The sequence below is a fragment of the Motacilla alba genome, chromosome Z, assembly GCF_015832195.1.
Source record: "Motacilla alba alba isolate MOTALB_02 chromosome Z, Motacilla_alba_V1.0_pri, whole genome shotgun sequence".
Lineage (NCBI taxonomy): Eukaryota > Metazoa > Chordata > Aves > Passeriformes > Motacillidae > Motacilla > Motacilla alba.
The window spans coordinates 44,191,633-44,216,327 of NC_052046.1; the positions used below are offsets into that span (position 1 = coordinate 44,191,633).

The 24,695-nt window shown below is 39.7% G+C and overlaps 1 protein-coding gene across 3 annotated transcripts in view; it reads right to left on the bottom strand.

The window, feature by feature from the left end:
* The window catches only part of NRG1 (neuregulin 1), a 443,600-nt gene that overhangs the window by 283,389 nt on the left and 135,516 nt on the right, over nucleotides 1-24,695 (bottom strand). For all 3 annotated transcript variants that reach the window (XM_038125665.1, XM_038125662.1, XM_038125666.1), the window contains exon 2: nucleotides 4,955-5,029. In XM_038125665.1, the coding sequence (XP_037981593.1) occupies nucleotides 4,955-5,029 (75 nt within the window). The remainder of the gene's footprint in view (nucleotides 1-4,954; nucleotides 5,030-24,695) is intronic.

Consider the following 24,695-nt stretch of genomic DNA (forward strand, 5'->3'; position numbering starts at 1 on the left):
GAAATCATTATATTGCATATATGAAAAAGCAATTATTGGATGTTTTTGTCTTTTATATCTGTCATCCAGAGGCAGTCATCGAAAAAACCCAAACGCTGAACATTTCACAGTTTTAACACCTTGAAGTGTTTAAACATCAGGTTCTGCTCTTTCTGAACCTTATGAGTATTTCTTCCCTGTCCCCCGATCTCAAGCAATAGTTGTGTCTTGCTGGGGCTCACCTGCAGTGGTACTGACACTGCTGAGACTCTCCTGACTTACCAGTCTCCTACCAAGTGTTGGCAGGAGCTTTTATCTGGTTTCTGCCATCACCTCTGCTGGATCCCCTCACCTGAAAAAGCAGGCTTCTTCCCATGTTGTTTTATTGTTATAGCTAAGGAGCCTGAGGGATGGAATCCAGCAGTGGTGTGTGTCATCACCTCAGAAAGAGATCAGTGAGGTTACATCCCTGTCATCTCACAAATTCACACCAAAGGTGTCAGTGCACATAAAACCCTACAAGCTTTAGGAACCTATAACTACAAACACTTGGTGTCCAGCCATTTTTAAAAGCTGCTTCATGCACCATTGACCCTCTCTCTCAGGAGCTGCTATTTTTCTGCTGCTTGCAGATCTTGCCACCATGATATGTGCCAGACTGACATTCCTGTTGCAGCTCCCATTAACTGGAACAAAACCAATACTTTGAAATTGATAACTGTCATGAAATGAAATGTTTCCATAGAAAGCATGGGCAATTATTGCTTCCTAAAGCTAAAATCATGGGCAGGATGCTCTTGTGAAGACTTTCCATCTAATTTGTATTGTGACAGACATTATTAGGAGGTGGACAGAATCAAGGTATCACAGTGTATAAGTCAGAGCACAGAAAGGATAAGAGTTAATTCTTGTAGTAGCACAATCAGATGGCAGCAGTGCTGTTGGCAATATACATTCATTTTCCAAATTTTCCCTATGAAATTTGCCAGCAGAGCTAGCAGTTTTTAGCAGATGGCAGAAACACCGTGGCGTGTCTCAGAAAGGCAGCTAGTTTAGGTTTTAATGAATGGCCAAAGAAAAAGCTTCTAAGGCTATATAGATAACAAGAAAAAAAGCAGAAAACAATATAAATGGAATTACAATCGTTAATCTTGCTGATGTAATACTTATTCCCAAACCCACTAAAATAAACAGCAGACACCCAAGTAGCCTCAGTGGGTTCTGACTATGGATTTTAAGATGAAAAAATACAAGAGCCAAGAAACCCATAATGCAACATGGTAGCTTGAAATATCTTGCTTCTGTTTCAGATGTGGATAGGGGCTAATGTCCCAGAAAAATTCTGTTTTTCACATCTGTGTCGGTATAAGAGCACATCTGCTATTACCTTTTCCCACAGACACTGCCTCAGGTAATATATAAGAGCTTATTGTGTGCAGTAGGAATTTATAATGACCTCTCTGCTTAGATTACCATCACTACAGAAAAATAAATATCCAGAAAACCACTTGGAGCTAAAAGATCTGGTGTCCATCAAAACCAAATAGGAGCCCATGGTTTGAAAACACACAGTAAAAGAGTGTTAGATGTGATATCACAAGTCATTACATTAATGTGAAAGTAAACTGAAAGAGTCCAGGACTTCATCACAACGTCACATCAAAGTCGCTGGCATTTAGCCTTTGGAGAATATCTACTTCTTTTCTAAGCACTGGTGTAGATCTAACTGGATTGACAGCTCCAGGACCTGACCCATACAATTTAGCTACACAACAGGAACAGTGCTGTCAGAGTGAAACGCCTCTAGTTCTGATCCCCAGGACATCTGTGAAAGAACAGTTTTGTCTTTCTGCCCTTTAAAAAATTCAGTCAGGGTCATTCTTATGGGGAGGAAGATTTCTGTACCTGTTTGAGGTTGTCAGCTTAATTTCTAGCCCTTTTTTTCCTAAATTCTTAGCTGTTCTGTTTATATAGCAGATTTCACTAAAATTTAATGCCAAAAAAACCCACATCACATTCTTCTTCTGTCAACTGCATGTTACCAGAAGACAACATTTATCTCATGGTGTTGGAGGAGACAGCTTAATTCCAAAGAAGAAGGACTTTTTTGCAGCTTAGGTGCTAGCCCAAGTATCAGGCTGTATGGAATTTAACTACACAGGACTTTGCTACTTAATTTACCACAGACAGTAGAATTTAAAAATGACACTGTTTGGAAGGCCATTCTGGAAAACATGTAGTCCAGCGCCTACTCAAAGCATGGAGTCCAGGTTCAATCAGCATGCTCCGAGCCTTTTATAGTAAAGTTTTGAGAATCTCCAAGAATGCTCAGCCCCTTATTCTGTCTCTTAGAGGGAGATTTCTTAGAGGGAGATCTCTGAGAGGGAGATTGTTATGGGCTTAGATGGCTTGAGCACCTTCCTTTTTCTTGCCCTTTACTCTGTCAACCTAGATAGACTATCTTTTCTTGTTTGTACAAGGCTTGTCATTCAAAGGAGAACACCCTTAATAAAAAAAACAATAAAGTCCTAAAAACATTTTCAGGTGCTTTTGTGAATCTTCATTAATTGCTTGACTGCAATAATTTCAACACTAAGCTGTATAAGTCCAGTGTCCAACTAGGAGACTCAGAGAGGCTACAAACCAATGAATGGAGGTGAAACGAAGAGATTCATTGGCCAAGCATTTTGAACAGCCTTGATCAATGTCTCACCTGCTTGGTATTACTAGGCTGTTGCTTTTCTTGTCTGAATTTTACTCCCATACAGTGCAGTCTCAAACTGTGCTTACTAGAGAGGAACTACAACAAACATTAACAAAATCAATCATTGTGCAAAGAAGAGCTTGAGATGCAACCACAATCCATCTTGAAGTTTGATTAAGTGCTCTAACAAATTGAATAATAATTTTTAAAAAGCGCCAAAAATAGAGTGCCACTCTAGACAATTACAGGATGGACTACCAGGTAAGCTAAAAGGAAGAATACAATAGTTAATTGTATTTCAAACTCTAAGTACCCAAGATCTGCTTTGAAACTAATTCTCTCCAAACTATGGGGCTGTACTTAGGTCTGAGGCTTATGTCTTTTTTTTTCTTTTCTTTCTTTTTTTTTTTTTTTTCCCCACATAAAACCTGGTAGAAATGTAATCCCAGAGTTTTAGTTCATGTCCACTCATTAACTGCTAAAGGTATTCTATGACAAGTGAAGCATCAGCCTGAATTCTGTCCATACTCAACTTCCCATCTTTGGGAGATGTTAAAACTTTTTAAAATGACTTCCCCCTGGTACAAATTCTAGCATAGATTCCTTAACTGAGTGCTGCATTTTAACAGTGAGTCCCCTGTTGATCTCAAGACCCATGTCCATGTGCTTACTGCCGCACAGAACTGCTCACAGGCTTGATACAGCTGACAAGCCATTTGGTTTGATGCACTGCCCAAGATATCAACATTTCCAAACAATAGCTTACAGAAGTGGCCATCGGACTGCAGGAACTGTGGGACATTAACAAATCATCAGAAAACCATAAGGCAGGACAAACACAGTATGACTCAATCATTTGAAATGAAAAAAGCATGGTTTGAAGAAATTCTTTGCTTAAGAATCACAGATCAGTGACACATTGGCATGTGTTGTGAATTTTCCATTGATCACTGTGCAGCATAAGAACAGATTAAGCTAAAAACAGAATACGGCATTATTTATGATAACATTGTTAGTTACTTTTACAGATTGTGAGCAAGATTTTTACTAATATATTCAAGTACATTCATAAAAAGCTGTGTCTACATATATATATGTGTATATATATATATATATATATATATATCAAAGATAGAGTTTTAAGTAGAATCATGGAAAATGTTAGAACTCTGCTGAGGACAATTCATCTAGAAAAACAGTGTTAATCCCTTCACTGTACAGTAGGTTATTACTGCTTTATACTACCTTTCCATGAATGAGTTGATACAAATTTTATAGCTCTAATAGTCTTGAACTAGTACTTTCTCAGTTCCTGACAGAGGATGTAACTTATCCTGCTCTCTTTGAAGTGCAGGGGTATTAAGAGACTTTTTCTTTTTTTTTTTTTTTTTTGCCTTCTGCTGTCCTCTGCATTTACCATCACATCCTCTCAAATTCTGCAGCTGATACTCTCTTTAAAATCACTATCTCCTTCCTCAGCTACCTTCTCTGTGATGCTGGGCCAAAGCTTGTTGGGACCAGGAAAGTCACCAAGAGAAAAATATGGGAGAGTAATACCTTCCAGAACAGTGAAGAGCAGAGGCCATTTTTCACTTGCTCTGTATAATGATTTTTTTCCCCCCTTCAATTCTATTAGTAGTATCTTCACCCACTGCACTTATTAGGAGCATGGGCCACTGGGGGCTGGGATCACAAGTGCTGGAAAATTTTATGTGCATGCATAATGAGAAAGAACTGTGCAAGGTCTTGTCTTCCCCCTTGCAGGTGCTCCCACAGAGAATCAAATTGACAGCAGCCAAATTACCTCAGGGACCTCAAAACTGAAAGCAAGGTCTCTTCACCTGTGCTAACAGAGATCAGTTCTCCTACACTGGTAGCTCTTGTCTCTAACTGTGAAAATAACAATTCAATGAAGATCCTTGTCTGTGGCGTGACTTCCAGCCTCTTCTCTAGTCAGACAAGGTGTCCTAAGCTTTCTTGGTGGACAGTTTCCTCTGAACAGCATCCAGCTCAAAAAGTCTATTCTGCTGGTAAAATTCCCTGGCACTGGCCCTCACATATCAGAATCCTTGTGTATTTCAGGAGAAGCTACATTTATCTAATGCTTTTTAGTAAGACATCAAAAACTTGCATACTACTCCAACCAGAGGGAGCTAGGGCTAGCAAACCTACTCATCCCTGTTCTGGAGCCCTCTGCAGAGTTCTTACAGCTTCTACAAGCACATAAACCAATACCACTTCAAAGCCTGCCCCAGTTGCAAATTGACTCACAGTTGGAACTGGTGTTGATGTCCGTCTGTGTTGGTGCCAGGCTGTACTGAATTGGCCCTTCAGACGTGGCCCTTCCTGACAGTACGTGGCAAAAGAGAAAGAAGGAAGGGAAGGGGAAAAGACGGGAGAAAAGGGGATTGTTTAGATAAACTCACTGAACAGATATGCAGACACCATCTCATATTTTTTAACACAATCTCTTACTGTAAATTCCTCCCCCCTCCAACACACACACTTTTTCATACACAAACACACCTCCCAGGCAAAATCTGGGGAAAATTATTGTCTGCATTTGCTTTGTTTGCATGTCAGCCCACTGGAAATTCATTTAACAGGGGTCATTAAAGCAGCTGGAGGACATGCAAGAATGGATGATGCTGTTGCACCAACTGTGTGTGGGACTTCACTGACAGATCAACTCTTAGCAGATCAGACCCTTGCAGATCAGACTGTCAAGACTAAGTTTATCTTTCAGCATTTCTGTAAGGACAGATGCACATGATAAGACCTGGATGTTAAATATAAGCATGTCAGGCCTGCTGTCCTGTTCATTAATAGACATTGGATGCAGCAGGAAAAAAAAAAAAGTATCTTTGCAGGATTTCTTGTTATGAATACCCTCAGAAAAGTGCAATTCAAATCCTCTCTGGCATTTAGGTCAGCTAGGGCTGTGTTATTAACCTCACATATGTCTTCTTTTCAGATTGCATTTGTGAATTTGTTATGGAGGGAATAGTCCCTGTGACAGAAAGTGCAAAGGTACAGTCATCAGACACCTCTGATGTTCTTCATTCCAGATGTGCAGTTCTGTAAGTGAGGCACCAGAAGTGGACTGAGAACCTCTCAGTTTGAAAGCATTTGAGTCCACATATTTTGACATTTGAAGTATTGCTCACTACATTTTCAATCTAGTTCTCCTCTTTTTGGTTCTTACTGCCTTCTCTGAAGTGTTGATGTAGGACCATTGGGTATCTCTGTGCTATATTGTGAGCAACTCAAAGAATCGGAAAAAGTCATGGAGTTTTTCACAAATAAAGTTTCTGTGCTGCTGCTGCAGTACAGTGAAACCGTGAGCACCAATGGCATTTGCCATGTAAACAGCAGAAGATTTTACCAGCGAGGAAGAAAGGAGCTTGGCATCTCTTCTTCAGCCCAACTGCTATGGCAACAGTAAGGGAATCTGAATACCATGCTATAAATAAGCACTTTCTTTTTGAGTTTTAATCTCCCTGCCTGATTAGTTCTCACTGAATCTGACTGGATCATATACTTCATTACTACTTAGTAATGAAGATGGATGACAAAGGTGAGAGTAGGTTTAGATTAGATATTAGGAAGTATTTTTGTACTTTAATAGAGGCAAGACACTGGAACAGGTTGCCCAGAGAAGTTGTGCATCCCCTATCCCTGGAAGTATTTAAGGCCAGACTCAATGGGATCCTGACCAAGCTGGTCTAGTGGAAGGTGTCCTCGTTCATGGCAGGGGAGTTGGATTTTAATGATCTTTGAGTTCCCTTCCAACCCAAAACATTCTTTGATTCTATGTAACAGCATTCACATTAGTTATGGGATCTTTCAGAAAGGACATGTAGCGTTAAGCCTCATTTGAGAATGCTTTAGAATATATACATAAGCATTACAAACACTCATTATACTAATTGAAGAGCAATTAGTGCTAAGTTATTGCTGACAGACTTTCACCCATTTATACAAATGCAGAGGAATAGTACTGGAGTAATTTGTGTCTTAAAAGACTGAGGAGGAATTTCACTTTTATAATGTCTACCTTCCAGCAGAATCACCTAAAGCAAGATACAGAGCAACTTCACCAAATTCTGATGTATTATGAAGTTTTAATTCACTATTCTTGAGTTACTTTGACTAAAGATCTCAGTCTCTTTGGAGCTTTTGCATACTTATAAATGTGCTGCTGTTTATTTATATGTCTGCCTGCAAAAACTTTTAACTAAAAATCACCAACATTACAAATGCATCCCAACTCTTCAGGATTACTAAAAGAAAAACCAAAAAAAAAAAAAGGAATTTGGTCATGAGTTCTTGTTCACTTGCTGTTTTACATGTGACAAGAGCCCACATTCTCTCAATGAGAGGGCAATGAGGTGAGGAAACACTAGCCTATTGTTTTTTTCAAGGATCACATTTTATTCAGAAGTACTCTTTATTCAGTGCTATTTTTCATGCTTTTCCAAAACAGCCTTCTCAAATTTATTAAAAAACATCATGCTGCCTACCTAGGCTTCATTTGTTCCATGTTTTTCTAAGAAACCACGTCTAAGGTGTTCTTATTGTTTATAAAGTTTTCCCCAGAACTTGCCCACCTCTATAACAAGCCCTTTTGATCTCTAGCCTCTGTTTGGCATGCTCATAATTTTTCTTAGCACAAGCTTTGATTCCTCTAATTGCATATTACTTAACACACTCATCCATCACATATTGTTTACCCTCTGCTTTTCTTGCCTTTGCCTCCTTACAAAGGTATTTTAAGTATTCAGCATTTTTGAATAACTCACTACTTCTCTAATGAAGTCTTTATTTCTTGAAACATTTTTACATGTTAAAACTGGAATATCTCAAACAAAAAGCTTGTAGAAGCCTCTCCGTCCAAATACTGGGATAACATATTTTGCCACCATACCTTTCTGTGAGTCTCTTGAAGGTTTGCATCTTCAAAGCAAGAAATAAGAAACCAAAAGTGGGATTTTTTTTTAAGTTATAAGAACAGATCATGTCATTTCAGTGCTGCTGAAAAATGCATATTACCAGTCCTTTGTCAACACTCCTCTTTTGACTTTGCTTTTTCCTTTCTTTATGGAAACTGTGAACTATTTCAGAAGTCCTGAAGCAAAGTATTGACATACTGAAATGTGTTCATATGCCTACAAAACCACTTTCAATTAAAACTGCATTTATAATTTCAGCAACTGTTATAATTTTCTTTCCTTAGTACAGTTATTTACAGCTGAGCTTCTTTATATAAATGAAAAGTAGAGAACCACTGATCTATAGAAACAATGAAAAGTTCAGACTAAAGAACAACAGCTTTTTTAATTGTGCATAATGCCTGAAAACTTGATCTCTTCCTGCTCAGAATCCAAACTATTAAAGCCATAAAACTTACACTTCTTTATGCTAGGTAATGATTTTTAAGGCAGGTTTAAGAGGAGAAGGTTATCAGGGACCAACTTCTCTCTTCATCAACCACATGGGAGGGAAAAGATGGAGACAGACTCTTCTCTGAGATGCACAGAGAAAGGGTGAGAGCCACAAGATGCAACACTAACATGAGAACCTAGAAATTTTTTTTTTCCCCAAAGAGGAAGACTGCCACTGTAACAAAATTTTAGGGATTTCATGGATACTCAATTTTTGGAGTTATTTAAAAAAACAGCTGGTCACTGTGTAGAGCAGTAGCTGGACTAGTATTGAGGATGGGGCAGCAGATACAACCTCCACAGGTTCTTCCAGCCTGCATAGTTTTATGAGTTGTGACAGAGGTATTTAGCAATACTAAATGTCAGTATTTACCTGCCACACATTTGAGAGAATAACCACAAGCAGGTGCAATGGTGCCTTCAAGAGAGATACTTTCCACCAACTGAAAAAAAAGCCAATTTGGTTATTTGTTACATTTTCTACCTGCTTTCACATGAAGTGCTCTGTATAATTCAACCAGAGATAGCTGGAGTGAACAGTGCAAAATGCAAGATAGAATCACAGGGGAATCAAAGCAGCAAAAAAGATGCTGTGTTGGTGCGGATATAAAAGTCAAGATAAAAGATTTATAGAGAAATTACAGTCCTTAAAATATCTTTCAGTAAGTAGCCTTCTGCCCAAGAAATGAAACAGGAGTTACCTGCTTCAATTTTTAAAAGATGGAAGTGTAGTTTACACAGTACTAGATGAGTGTAAATCTGGCCCCTGAAAATTAGCAGATTACTGGGCATCCTGGAAATCTACATCCAGCAGAAGCAAGCTTCCTCAGCCCTCTTTGACATCAAGCCAGAATTCAGTGTTTCACCTTCAGCTTCCCAAATTTGCAGCATGGCCAAGAGAGAGCAGGCAGGGCAAGGAGTTCCCTCCAGAACAGAAGCAAAGCCCTCTTGGAAACAAATACCATCAGCTGATTTCTTCTTAAAAATTCCTTATCCACCAAGTGGGCCATCTATCACATCCATGTCTCTTCAGTGTAGAGACAAGGATACTTTGTGGGACAGTGCCGAATGCTTTGAATAGATCAAGACAGATGGCATCAATCACTCTTTTCTGATGCACTGCTTCTGTAACCCCATCATAGAAGGCCACCAAATTTCTCAGGCATCATTTGTCTTTAGTGAAGACACTGTCATCAGTCACATTCTTATTTTCCATATGTTTTAGCATAGTTTCTAGGAGGATCTGCTCCATAATCTTGCAAGACAAAAAGCCAGTAATGACCAGCCTGTAGTTCCACACGTCTTCCTTTATTCTCTTTTTAAAGATGGGTGTTTCCCCTTTTTCAGCCAGCAGGAACGACACCAAATTGCCACAACTTCTCATATGTGATAGTGGCTTAGCCACCTTCTCAAAAAGTTCCCTTTGGATTCATGGATGCATCTCATTAGAACAAACAGATTTATGCACCTTTAGGTTCTGAGTATCTCACTCTTTTTCCATGATCCAGTTAACCACGCCTCTTGTTTCCTTCTGGAGAGGTCCAAGTTTTTCTCCTAGTCTTCCTTTAATCTCTGATGTACATATGAAATCTTTTTTCATTTCCCTTGACATCTTTGAACAGCTTTAATTTAATCAGGTCTTTAGCTTTCCTAACCTGATCTCTGGCTGCTCAGACAGTATTTCTGCACACCTCCTTGCTTCCACCCTCTGTGCACTTCCTTTTTGTGTTTGAGTTTGTCCAGGAACTCCTCATTCATCTGCATAGGTCTCCTGGTGTTTCTGCCTTACTTCCCCCTTACTGGGATGCATCACTCCTGAGCTTGGAGAAGGTGATCCTCGAATATCAACCAGTTTTCTACGGCCTCTCATCCCTTCAGGGAGTTATCCAATGGTACTCAACTAAGCAAATCCCTGAGGTGGCCAAAGTGTGCTCCTCTGAAGCCCAGCTTGCTGTGTGCCTTCTTCACTGCCCTGGACTGCTCGTGCTCTTCATTGTTGTCCCTCAAAATATATTGACATGGCTGAAGCCGCCATGGGGACCAGGACCTGTGAGCAAAAAACTGCTTCTATTTGTCTAGAGTGTGACTTATCCAGGAAGTCTTCCTGGTTGGGTGGCCTGTAGCAGACCCCCACTATAATGTCATCTATCACATCCTGCAGGGAGGTGCAGTCAGAAACCAATGCACCAAGTCAGAGAAACTCTGCTGTTCCAGCTTTCCTTATGAGAAACCTCCAACACAGAGTGGATTTTGTGTGTGTTTTTGTTCTTTGTATGTGTCACTGGAGAGAACATTGTTGTGTTCTTCTTGAAAATTAGACAATAAGGATTGTCAAAAAAGTGGAATGGGATCAGGTGCTTAGTTCACTTAAGGAATCACTGAGATAGACAGTTCCTGGTATTTCTCAGCCGGAGCTCAAAAAGAGTTATTTGGTGACACTAGCCAGCCTACTCCTAATATGCTTTTTCTTTGGAGTTTATGTGTGCAGCCTAGTAAGGCTGTATGAGTGAAGGACTTCAAGGAGCACCAAAACTAAAGTATTCTCTGCAACAGTTTTCTTCCTGCGGAGTATGAACTCACAACAGGCAGAAACTCTAGTGTCTGTGACATGTCTCTGATCCATCTTTACAAAGAGGTGTGAACTCCAGAAAATGCCACCCCTTCAGATTAAAGAAAATAAAGCAGCTGAGGAATTATATGATGTCTAAGAAAAGATAAGCATCACAGGGAAATGAGCAGAGATAATTTTTTAGTCAAATAGTAAAGTGCTGATAGGCTTCTAAGCACATATCTCTGGCTCAGGAGTCCCACAGCCACTACCTTACAAAAATTCTTGTAATGATTATAAAGCAATATTAGGTCATTGTCCTGTTCTTTATTTTGTTGTACAGGACATTTGGTTTAGTGGACACTGGTTTCATCTGTTATGACAGTTTCTGTGTGATTCCATAAGGCTTCTGGATGTGATGATGTTTAGGATCAGGACAACTACACTTAGTAATTTCAAAGAAGAAAAAAGAACCATATGAAATGGAAGTTAATTGACAGTCACCTGTTTTGGCATGAGCATTCATCTGCAGAGACTGAGGCTTCAAGATATCTGCTGATAATCACATCTTATCTTTGTTCTTTCTTGGGGAATGGACACAAACAGTAATGTGCCATCACCAAGGGCTGTGAGAGACGAAGACAGCATCTCTCAGCTGTCTGGAGAGATAGGAGTCAAGAAGCAGGGAGAAGCCTGCAGGAAGCTAAAGACTAACCCCAGTTTATTGATATAGCCTTGTTTGGTTCATTGTTGTGTGACAGAAAAATGAGATTGATTTCTAGAGTAATGAAAAAAAGTCATGCAAAACCAGTCACTCTGCGGCTTTGTTTAACAGCAAAAGGGTCAGCCTAGGGAATATTAATCAAACAGCGGCAAAGAACACTTACACAGAGGCTACTGTATGTAAGAAAAATAATTAATTTGAATGCACTTACCAAAACATTATTATAATTCTAGGATGGTTGAGCACAGTTTTTCAGAGTAACCAGTGACTGAACTGACTTTTGTGGTGGGAGACAGCTTGGGTTATTTAGAGCTAGGTTTGCACAGAGTGCTGAGTCCACGCACTCAGAAGACTCTCCTACACTCTTTTAAAATCTTTCTAAAAGCATGCTTGAAAACAGAGAAACCTGAACTCATAGCCCACTTGAAAAAGTGGCTTAGACATCTTTCAAGTCTTGCTTTTCTATAGATTCCTACATCCCAACCACCATCTGTGATTTCTAAACAGCCACTGTCTGTCCTCAAAAAACCCCCACCAGCTATGCCCTGGCCATACCCCTGCCACTTCTCTCTATACTCAGTGCTGCACTGAAGCAATTAGAGTTCCTTCTATTATGTCCCTTCTCCTTGACCAGTCATGTACTTCCCCACTACAAAGCAACCTTCCTCCAGTAATGTTGAATACACAGGGCTGAAGCATAAGACTAATTTCTTATCAAGTGCCCCACTCTGAAAACAGAGAACAGTCTTTGTGAAGGAGAGTAGTGGCTGGGTTTTACCTACATGGTCCAAGCAAGACAACACTGTGGGTCATTCTCCCCCTGTAACTGCTGCAGAAAACAATCAGTGTTCTTCTTCTCTGTTTAGCATGCTAACACCTTTCCTACAGTGAAATTTCTCAAATTTTTAATGAAAAGCTTTGCTTTCAAATCACTTTTTAAGCTTTAACCACAAAACTAAAATCTAATATACTCTCTGGGTATTCTTACACACATCCATATTGCAAATGAATCCCAGCTTTCCTCTAAGAACAACGTTTATGTGGCTGCATTTGTTATAGTAATGTATCAGGCGGATATTAAGAATTTGAAGTTATAAAACTAATTGGAAATGGACACTTGAACAGGATGATTTCTAGTATAACATTTTTACATTACTGCTTTTCCATCTGTCCATTTTAACACTACATACTGCTACCAAAATCTGCAGGACCAACCACATTCTGCCCATATTTTTTTCCTAATTCTTTCCCACTTTTATGTGCCTCACACAATTTACCTGCTGTGTTTACTTGCTCATATAATGAATAAAGTTATTATCATTCAGTACAAATAACAAAAAATTGAACTAATTTCAGCCTCTAAATTATTTAAAGATCAGATAAAACAGAGGAACGTATTCTAGCTTAATTTCTTCCTGCATTGTCAAATTAGGTTTCAGAAAACTGATAAAAAGGTCCTGTTTTCATGGACAGGGAAGTGAAAATCAACATCAAGTTACATATTTTTATAAAAAGTGCTTTTTACAAGATTTTTTCCCATTTTAATTGCAAATTAGTGCTAAACTGTTCTGGCTTTGTGGTTGAAAACCCTCTTAGAACAGCCGTGAACAGACCTCTTAGGTCAGCTGGGCATTTTAAGTATCAAGATGTAGGATTCAATACAATTCTATCTGCAGTCAGGACAGCCTAAAGTACAACATAAAGGGAGGCAAAAGTGTCTAGAAACACAAGATAACTCCAGTGATGTGCATTTTCCTCTATTGCTATCATGGTTTACATGCTGCTGAGTAGTTTTGGGAAACTTTTCTTTGCCTGGCGAAAATCTGATCAGAGCTTAAAGCAGCTGGACCTGCACAGGCAGCAGGCAGCAACACTCATTTTGGTAGATGCATTTCCAGCCCATTTTTATACTGCTTCTTAGCTCTTATAAAGAGGGGAGTTGAGGAGCTACTAAAATGAGAAAAAAAGGAAAGCTGAAAGAGCCAGTTTTTGTCAGTGTGCCATCACTGCTGAACTCCAATTACTCACTTCAAAACAACAGGAAGCTAAAAACTAAATCAGCTGTTATCAAACTGGTACATAATCAAAGTCAATACACTAAATACAGCACCCATCCTGATGGCTTCTGTAGCTCCATAAACCCTTCCTACTGCAGAAGCAGGAGAATGTGTGTGGCTTGTATATGTTCCTCAGAAGCTTCTACACATGGGAGTATTTTTAAAGGCCTTTAGACTAGTCTGAGTGTTTAACATTGCTAGATATGCAAGGATGAAGCACGGATTAGAACTGACAGTCAGACTTAGTGTATTTAATCAGAATTAGTATTATAAAAATAGCCCAGAAATCCATAAGAGAAGGATTATGGCATTTCAAATAACCTGAGACACTTCCTATGATGTAGTATGTGTCATTCATTCTCTTTTCACCTATACCAAAGCTGAGCTAGTTTGAGCATGCCAAGATTATTCACATTTTGCTGTGATACGTAATAACTCCTATCAGAGGAAGTGTTCATAGTTTGCAAATGTTAATTAATTAAGTTCCAGAACTCTCTGAGAGATAAGAAAGAAGGTGTCAGTATACCAGTTATCTCAAAGATCAAAAGCTTTAAGGCAACTGATGTTTGGGATGAGAAGAGCATAGCCCAAGAGTTCCTCTTCTCTGTCCTTATACGGACAATTTCCTGCATTTTCCAAATTTGCCAACGTGTGGATGGAAAAGGCCTTTTTCCTGGGAGAGCTCCAAGCAGTCCCTAAAGCTTCCCTTCGCAGAGTCAAACTCCTCAACCAGGCAACAGCAGAATGTGTTTAGCTGATTGAAAGTGTAGGTTCAAAACTGAGCAGAGAGCTGAGTGAACATACTCTCACAGGCACAGGCTGAGAGTTTGGCCTCACCAAGCAGCAGAAGCAGAACAGAAGCCAATCATGCAGCTGTAGACGGGTGATACCAAGCAGTGAAAGCATTTTGCCATGGAGTGGGGTGTGCAGCAAATTCATTTTCTCTTGGAGTCAGACCAAAGCCTGGGTATCTTCCCAGCAAGCTTATTCCATGTGCAACATCAGTTGTGGCCTGAATAAAGACAGAGCAATAATTCCTGTAGTTCTGGATTTGCTGAACGAAGTGAGGAGGGTGTGACACTGCAGGGATTGAATGGGATAATCAGAAGGGTTTTTTTTCTCCTTTCCAGCTGTAGGATGGATGCATTTTAGACACTTGGTTTCAAAGGGCAGGTGGGTGTGTGAATTAAATTGCAAGTGTGCTTATTTTATCTGGTGACTGTTTGCTAGGAAGAAAGAAGTAATTTAAAATAAAGTTTGAAATATTTAACTGATTGGATTAAGTATCTCAGAGCTCCAAGAAGAACTTTTCTTCTTGCCCCAATAAAAAGAATCAGAATCTAGAGCCATCTCCAAGCCTTATGTAGCCCTCAAAATAAAATTAATACCCTGATTTCTTGGTAGGGTATTCAGATAATCTAGTCCAAATGGAAAACTTTGAACAGTGGTATTTGCATTCCTGTCTTCAATTTTAACAACTTTGCCCTATATATAAAAAGATTAAAAGGCTTTAGGAGTGGGATACGTTATGCAGATAGCTACATTGATTTCCAATATCTGCACAGGCAAACATTCATTAACATTTAATGTTTTGGTGAACATTTGCGGCTGAAGTTGTGTTCCCAGTTGTGGGCATTTTTCTGGTGTTATGAACAAACCTCTCTGTACTTTGACACTTACAACAGGCACAAAGACTGACAAAAGAAGACAGATGTTCTGCTTCTTCCTTGCATGGGCAAGCACAGGTAGTTTATACCCTGACTTTGGGTGGGTTCTTAGGTATAAATAGGATTATTTATAGTGGTGCATTGACCCTTTCTGGATGCCAGGTACCCACAAAATCTGCTCTATCACCTCCCTCTGTAACTGGATGAAGGAGAAAAAACATAACAAAAAGTTCGTGAATTGGGATAAGGACAAGGACAAGATCACTTTTTGATTCCCATCATGGGCAAAACAGACTCAACTTGGGGATATTAACTGAATTTATAACTAATTAAAATCAGAGCAAGATAATGACAAGTAAAACAAATTTAAAAACCACCTTCTCCCCACCTTTTCATACTCCCCAGCTCTACCTTCTTCTCCAGCAGTGCAGGGAGACAGGGAATGGGGATTTTGGTCAGTCAGTTCATCACATCCTGTTTCTCCCACTGCACAGGGAGAGGAGTCATTACCCTGCTCCACCATAAGTCCCTCAAACAGGAAACAGGGAGTCCTCTCATGAATCCCTGTTCTCCAGGAACTTCTCCAGCATGAGTCCTTCTCAAGGGCTACAGTTCTTCATGAACTTCTTTTAACAAGAAGTTAACAAGCAGTTCTTCAAGGACAGCTTGGTCCACTGTGGGTCCTTGAAAGGGTCACGAGTCCTACTAGAAACCTGCTCCAACATGGGCTTTTCTCTCCATAGGTCTGCAAGTCCCTGCCAGCACTCTCCTACAGGCCAGGCCCCCACCGGGTCACAGCCTTCTCTCAGGCATCCATCTGCTGTGGCGTGGGGCTCCTTCACAGGCTGCAGGTATATCTCTGCCTCCTCAAGGACCTCCATGGGCTACCGGGGCATAGCCGCCTCACCATGGTCTGCACTAGAGGCTGCAGGGAAATCCCAGCTCTGACACCTCAGGCATCTCCTGTCCCTCTTTCTTCCTGCACTGGCCTTGGTATCTGCAGAGTTGTTCCTCTAACATACTTGCACTTCCCTGAGCATAATTACATTTGCACAATAAGTTTTTTCCCTTCTAAAATATGTGATCACTGAGGCATTACTGTCATCTCTGACTGGCTTGGCCTTGGCCATCAGAGAATCCATCTTAGAGCTGTCCTACACTGGAAAGACTGCTTGCTTTCACTGCTTCTGTAACAGTGCAGTAACCCCCTTTTGCTTTGCATGAAGTGTTTAAAAAGATAAAGTTATATTGAATTTGTATCTTAAAAGAATCCAGGTTTGTATCTTAAAAAAATCCAGGTTTCTACAGAAAATATATCTTTTGAAAGCAAATTGGGAAGCTTCCAGAAAACATCCTGCCAGGTACAGCAATACTTTTTAGAAGATGTAATCTATTTTTCTGATTTTCTTCACCAGTGTGTTCAGTTCCCTTTTTTATTTTTCTCCACAAACTTGTTTCACACATGTCTTTGCAAACAATACCAGACACTGTATCTGACCACTTAGGTATATTTAATCCTTAAAATAAAGTAGTTCTTTGAGTTCCATGAACAGTGACCTTAGTTTAGACCTCAATTCTACTCAAAACTGAAGGATATTTTGTATAGTAACATGACAAAGTCATAAAAATAACTACAGGTAACAGTTAATTCACAGACTTTCTGATCCCAGAGATGAAAGGGCCATTGCACACTGGAGGGCCAAAACTCACAGCTTTCCAGCTGAGATGGGAGTTGCACCTCAAGGGCTTGGCTCTCTGACCAGCAGTACTTGTTCAATGGTTTTACTGCAAGGCTGTTTTGCATTGTAGCTATTGCAGTCAATGTGGGATGGTATACAGTCAGCTGGGTATCAGGAGAAACTGCCTCCATTCATCAGAAAAGCACTCATACAGTTAATATTCCATTAGAAAGATATCACTGGGTAACAACAAATATTTTAGTTGCAATAAAAATCTATCAGCTGCTTTTCTCAAGAGGCTGTTCGAGCACCAAATAGATAGCTTTGACCTGTAATGATAAATGATGGGTTTCATTTCCTTGCTTCACAAATGATGGGATCAAACTGCAAGTTACAGACTACAGAAGTAGCTATGCTAATTCACGTCAACTCAGCAGATAGTTTACACTGCATTAAGAAAGCACTTCTTGCTGGGGCATAGCTCTTACTAAACACTGGTGTTATGGGAACTACTGTATTCTGCATAAAGCAGGCAGCTATCAAATACCCAGTCCAAAAGAAAAATCCACCCTCTTGGTTTTTACAGTCTATTAAGTGTCTGCAAGTCTCAAGTTTAGAATTTCTGCAGTGAAAAGGATAATTCATCGAAGTGCAGAAATTACAGACTTCTTTCTGTATGGATTTGAACACTATATTATATCATGTGCCAAATGTGAGCTCTCTAGCGTTAGTCATCACAATTCCTCCTGCTTGAATCACAAAGTTTGATAAAAGCTGATACTAATAACTTAGTCTTTCCATACTAGGACCCAAGTGTCCATTTTAATAAAACTTGGAGAAATTCAAAGATTTGGAAAACAGAATCCTGCTGCTAGTTTTATCTGAACTTCATCAACAGTCTTAAAAGTTACTTGGGAGACAAAGGCATGGTACCAAAACTTACTGACTGAAGTACTCACCTACACATAACCTTAGAATCTTCATTTTCTTAGGAAACCAGAGTAAAGAACTATGCTGATAATATTCATGATTATCAAAGAGGGATATTAAAAATTTGCATAGCCTTTTCCCAATTTAATGTAATCTTTCCAGTTTGCAGCAAATCTCAGCTGAGAATGTACCCTTTCCTGAACTCTTTTACCTCCTGACTAACAGTGGTTGTTAAATGAAGGAACACTCAGTAGAAAATTAAGAAGTATTGGGTGGTAAACACCATGCTGTCTGGCAGTTCATATATATATATATTTAATTTGCAGAGTTTTTTGCATGGCAGCCTCCCCTATGGACTCTATGTCAGTTACTGTAGCTCAGCTCATCCATCATTAATTCACTTCAATGTGACAATAATACTGCATCCCTCTTGCTCTGTGGACCACCAGGTGTATAGGCTCTTTGAATGAGCAGGCATTTCCTAACAGACTCCTATTAACCAAACACCAAAGATGTTAACCTGTGAGAAAAAACCAGCTGGGTCAGCAGCAAAGAAAGCTTCATCTGTGAAAAACTGAAGGAGATCTGGTACATTCTTCCAGACAAGGTATCCAGGTGGACTGTGAGGAGGCTTCTTGAACTTTGCAATGGAAGAAATAAGAGCAGAGCAGTTACAGGAAGAAAAACTTGGAGAACCATACTGCCAATACTGGTGCACTCTGTTAGATGATCCAAGCTAGATGCTGTTAGATGATCCTAGCTGCAGGTCAGACCCACTTGGACATACTCACAAGACCCAAGCATTGTGCCAGCCAGTTGCTCTACCATGGGTACGAGTAGAGCAGAGCAAACTGAAATTCCGAATAGTTACCTTGGGCTTTGATGGCAGCAGGGAGAGATGGACTTTAAGTGCATTTAAACACACACATCCCCTTAATCCTTTTTCTTGCCTTTGAATTCTATTAATTAGTCTTTGAGGGTCTGAAATTACACACAACTGATCTGCAAAAGACAGGTAGGCAATAAAAAGTTTATGGGACTAAATTATGATTAAAGGTCTTGCATAGTCCAGTTATTGTGACAGGGTGGAAAAATGGCAAGGGATAAATAAGGAAGTGGAAAGAATTAGAAAGATGTAATTTCAATTTTTTTTTCACTGTAGAGCTTAAAATGATAAAAACCAGAGACCTCAGGAATGAGGTAATTTTCCCCAGCATCCTACTTTCTAAAAATATCTTCTAGCTCTCCTCTTTCTCCTTCCATTTAAAAGGACTGATGTCAGAGCCTTCAGTTATGTCAACAGCTGCTCTGCCTCTGTTTTGCTTCACTTTCCTACCTGTGACAGCAGATGCCATGGCTCTGCAAAAAGCAGTCACAGAACTTCCCCTGGGGTGTGTGTGAGGGAGGGGACCAAGGAAGGAACTCCACAATAGTGCAGTCAGGCAGAAGAAAAAAAGCAGAAGGGAAACCCTGACCAAACCCAAAACTTGTACTTTCCATACCTTCACATCTTCTATGCTACAAAGCATACAATTTGTGGGACATTCTCAAAGACTACGAAGTCTAAAGGAAGAGTGTAGATAATGTGAATAAGTCTGATCCTTTTTGAGGACTGAGGGATAGGTTGAACAATCTTCAGGGACCCCTTTTCTCATTATGCATCTGTTACTCCAGTGTGAATATTTACATTTCATGGTCAAATAGTAGTCACTTTGTTTATGAAGTACTGCATATTCACCAGTGTCTCTCCCAAGATGTTTTAGAGAAGACTGTCAGCACTGTCCTCACCAAAATACAGTGCTGAAGAAGTACCTCACAAACAAGGTGTAACTACTACGCATCTCATGTTTCCCTGTAAGGTGTTAGTAGGACACTGAGGTGAAAAATTTAAACTGCAACTTAAAGATTAATAATGAGACGCTGAAATCTGAAACATGTGATCTCCTAATTTCACTTACAGCTTTTGAAATCTCCATTTAAATATATTCCAGGGCTGGCTAATCTAAAAGACACAAAAAGTGTCTTTTCCCTCATCCAGTGAACAAAAATTTTCTATGTGTGTTGCTTCCTAAACGAAGAGGAAACACTGGTGGATCTATTCCCGGAAAACATAAAGAGAAAAGCCTCTCTTGAAGATATTAGAGAAGGGTTATGATAGGAAAGATTGGTAAAAATAATAAATATTTTATCAGAAATATACTAACAGGATTCCTTTGTCATTTGTCAAGTCATCCCTCACATATGGCTTTTTATCCTCTCATAATTACAAATCAAAAGACAAAACCCATGTCATTATCCTTATTTTACATGGACTTTGGCTGGCAAGGGATCTTTCTGGCTGCTTTTTAAACAAATAAAATTTTAAAAGGTAAATAGCAATTGCACTGACTCTAGCACTGAGTAAAGTAGAAGACTGTCAGAGCTTAAATCTGCTCAAACACCGTTTGTACACCTGCAAAGCCAAGGTGGATCCACTTGATCTTACATGCAGCCTAAAGGTATAAGTAGTAATCAATTAGTTGAAATCTAGAAGATGGCTGCAACCTGAAGATTTCATATCCAAATGTCTTGTTCCCGTGCACTACAGGTGAGGTCTTTCTGCACACCACAGTCCAATGTGTTTGAACTTCTCCTCAGAAGTAACTTCTAACTCGCATAAAATGGGATTGAGCACATTCATGAAAAGTTATGTACATCCTTCCAAAAATTCTGCCTCTAGACTCCTTTACAAAGACTGGAGGAGCAGTCATTCAAAATGCAGACTCTGTTCCTATTCACAGGTGGTAAGCCTGTGGGACTGGGCTGTACCTCTCTGGGTGTCACATCTATCAGTTCCAGGAAGGCTTCACAAGAGCAGATGCAAGCTCTCTTGTGAAGGAATCAATACCAGCATCATTACTACAACAAGAAGGCTCTTCCATAGCAAGAAAAAGAACATGGCTCCAAGCAACCTTCAACGGCGAATTTAATTAGTTAGCTTCATACATTTTAAATGTGTCCATACTGGAAACTCCAAACACTTGATGATCTCCAGAGTGTGAGAAAAGCAGGCCTCAGAAAGAAGCATTTAAATTAAAGTACAAATTAAAACTCAGTATATGACAAAACAACTGTAAGAGCTTCTCCTCTCAGCATGCTGTTACCCAGTGTGTAACTACATTCACTTGCAATGTAGTAACTCTATGAGTGAAGGTCTGACTGCAAGGACAAAATGACCTGGAAAAGTAGTGAATACATGGTGAACACATGGCTTTGACACTCTTTTCTAATACCAAGGCCACCTGATCAAGTGGGAAGGAGAAATTTTGAAGGAGGTGAATATTCTATCAGTTTTGAGAAAGGCACATGAGGAATGAAAGCAAATTTAACAAATGACACAAGAAGAATAAATTCACCAATGACTGAGTTTCAGCATTGAGCAAGAACAAGAAAGGCTGCATCTCTATCACTGAAAGACTTTTGTCTGAAGTGCCATATTCTACTTACCTAGCCCCTGACTTCACAAAAGTTATGTGCTATGGTACTGCGTAAACAAAAATAGCCACTGTCAGTTAACTGATTGAATTAATTGGTTTTGTAGAATGTTTCTTTCCAAACAAAATGCTCTGAAGTAAATGAAAAATATTGGACCTTTGGCAGGACTACTTATAAATTTATACATATTGTGACTATTGACAATTCTTAATTTTATACTTAATAGATGTAAATAATTTACACCTCAATTCTCACTTGTTGCAGCTGACTTTGAAAACATCTTGTAGTAGAAGAAATTCTCTGAGAAATAAACAATACCTAGTGTATAATTCCCTATTGAAGATCTGTATGAACTCTCTCAGCCATTTCACAAGAAAGGTCTAGCTTATTTTTGGCACATTTAATGAAATAATCATCTTCAATTTATCAATACACAGAAAAAATACCAGAATAATCATAAGAATTACATAAAGTATTTCCTTGGTTGCTTTTAAAATGAACCTGTTTTGATCCATATTTTACCGAGGCATGAGAATTAATGGGTTAAATTTGATCTAAGACAACTAACAATCCTGAACACAGTTCTTTGCAAATAAATAGATGGTTCTGCAGCAAAGACAAAAGAGGGTAAAAATACATACATCTCAAACTCATAATTACATGAAAGCAAGAAATGGCAGTCCTGTGGCAGTACTGTGATTTTAACTGGTGTTATCTGCTGATAGCAAGCATACAAAAATGTAAATACCAACATGGAACATAAAGCTGTTCTCGTTTTATCTCACTCAGTGACATGGTGCTGAAAAACATCTTGCTGTAGAGACTGTAACGGGAGTTATTTAGAGGCAATATAGGTGCCTGTTTGATCTAAAAAGTTCCTTTTGTCAATGAGAGAATTTTATTGTAAAGAGATGTGCTTTATTTGCTAGGATGTCATTCACTTTGTGTCAGAAGTGTAAACTCTATTTCATCTCACTAACTGCAGAATATTGTTCTTGACAGAAATTCAGTATAGTCCCACTGAGGGCAAAAGGATAATTACTGAACAAAAGAAAGAAGAAAGCAAATGTTTCAGTTGCCCACTCCAATAGGAGCATGTCCTTCTCTCATGCATACCCCCATTTGTGCCAAACAATTCTAATGGTATCTCACTGATCTGCTTTTAGGCATTTCAGCAGCATTTCAGAAGTGCTGCTATTTTTTTTTCCCCAGGATTTTTCCTCTGTTCTTTAATTTCAGCATGTTTTCAGAGCTCCCCAGCCACAAGCATCTGAGCAAGGGGTGCCATACATCACTCTTAGGGTGTCCAACCTTTGGGAAGAGGGTGTCTTACACTGTACCTATGCAACATTACTCCGGTTTCACAGATATGTGAGGCTCCCAGTCACTACTGAACCACTACAAAGGTAAAGATTGTGAAAACACAGCACTTTTTTGAGTTCATCTTCTACTTCATCTCCTTAAAATGTAGGGTACCTCCACGGGAGGCAGAAAAGCACAGACTCATGCTCAGGGTTTCTATTTTCTTCGACTACACCATCCAGCCTCAGCCTACAAGGAATGCAGCATTCAGATGAGGATGACCTGAAATGAGAGGAGACCTCAAAGCCTATGCTTTACTGATTAACTGTAGTTTTCTCCATAAAGAGAAGAGTCTAGTCATATTATACGGGGTTTTTTTTCAGGCATAAAATACCTATGTACTGGCTAACCTAACAAGCATGATACAGTTCTAAAAGGTGTATTATTTACACATGAAAACCCATCTCCAGGTTATTTTATAAAAAAATATATGCAACTAACTGACCTATAACCATTTGAACAATAGTTATTATTTTCTAAACACATACAGTGATCTGTAGTCCAATTAAGTCTGAAGTAAATCTGATTCAGCTAAAAATATTAAGTAGCTCCTTCCTCTGTAGCTGCCCAGAGTCGCAATGACAAGTCTCAAACCCATGCTATATTCATCTCACTTGCAATAAAATGCACCAGCCTAAAATCTCCTAGACACGTAGCTATTAATTGAATTAATGCATTGGCATTCACCAACAATATGAAGCTTTGTAGCCTGGAGAGCCAGCTCTGTCCTGAGGTGCATCAGGCACAGCATCACCAGCCAGGCAAGGGAGGGGATTGTCCTGCTGGCTCCACCCTGGGGCAGAATCCTGTGAGCAGTTTTGGGTGCCACAATATGAGTAGGACATAAGGCTATTAGCATCCAAATGAGGGCCACAAGCATGGTGAAGGGCCTTGAGGGGATGCCTTTCAAGGAGTGGCTGAGGTTAATTGGTTTAGTCAGCCTGGAGATGAGGAGACTGAAGGGAGACCTCACTGCAGTTACAACTTCCTTATGAGGGGAAGAGGAAGAGCAGGCACTGATCTCTTCTCTGTGGTAACCGGTGGCAGGACCCAAGTGAATCGCCTGAAGTGTCAGGGGAGGTTAGGTTGGTTGTTAGGAAAAGGTTTTTCTCCCAGAGGGTAGGTGGGCCCTGGAACAGGCTCCCCAGGGAAGTGGTCCCAGCACCAAGTGCTCCCCAGGCACATGGTGTGGTACTTGGGAATGTCCTGTGCAGGACAAGGGGTTGGAAATTGGACTCAATTATCCTTGTGGGTCCCTTCCAACTAAGAATATTCTGGGATTCTGTGAAGATGAACCCCAGGGTCATATTTTCCCACTTACAGTTAAAACAAGTTCTCTTTTCAAAAAGTCTTGAGCAATGACACATATACAATCTGTTGCTGTTCCATTGCCACACCAATCACTTAATCAGGCTGGAAGTGATCCCAAAACATTATTTTCACCTTTAAAATTGGATTAAGTGAAATACAAGCAGACTGTCTCTGTCTTCCATCCCTAAAATAAAAGCATTTCAACTCTGTTTAATGCAACCACATCCCAAAGCCCCTGTCAGGGTTTTTAGCTTTGATACTTATCTGAGACTCTCACAAAATACATGTCCATGTTTAGAATTGCAGTGGCATATATCCATTCTAGAGACTGCAAACAATCCAAGAGGCTTAGATAGGATGCTGCTTTGTAGGAGATAATTTGTCTGATAAAGGTTTCTTCACAATGGGAGATGAGCTGTTTCTGATGTCTGAGCTAAATCAGGTATACCAACAGCAAGTGCATTTTGCAGATTAATGAGCTCCATGCTTACATGTGTCACATATGGATACTGGCTGTAGCACTGAAATGTACATTTTCTCTGATACATTCTCACAATTCCCTGCAGATCCAGAAGAAAACACTCCCCATGAATTAGCAATAATACTGTAATTCACTACTAACAGTCATAGGAGATACCGCAGGAATCTGGTAATGGACATGAGCAAAGGCAGCACAGACACAATAAGCCTCAGTTAGATTACACTTGTCCACACACTTGGGTGGCTTTAGCAGCTGAAAGGCTGAGCAGCACCAGCTACAGTTGAAATACCACTTATGTCTTTACTGCCTGAGGTAGGAGTGCTATTACATTTTTT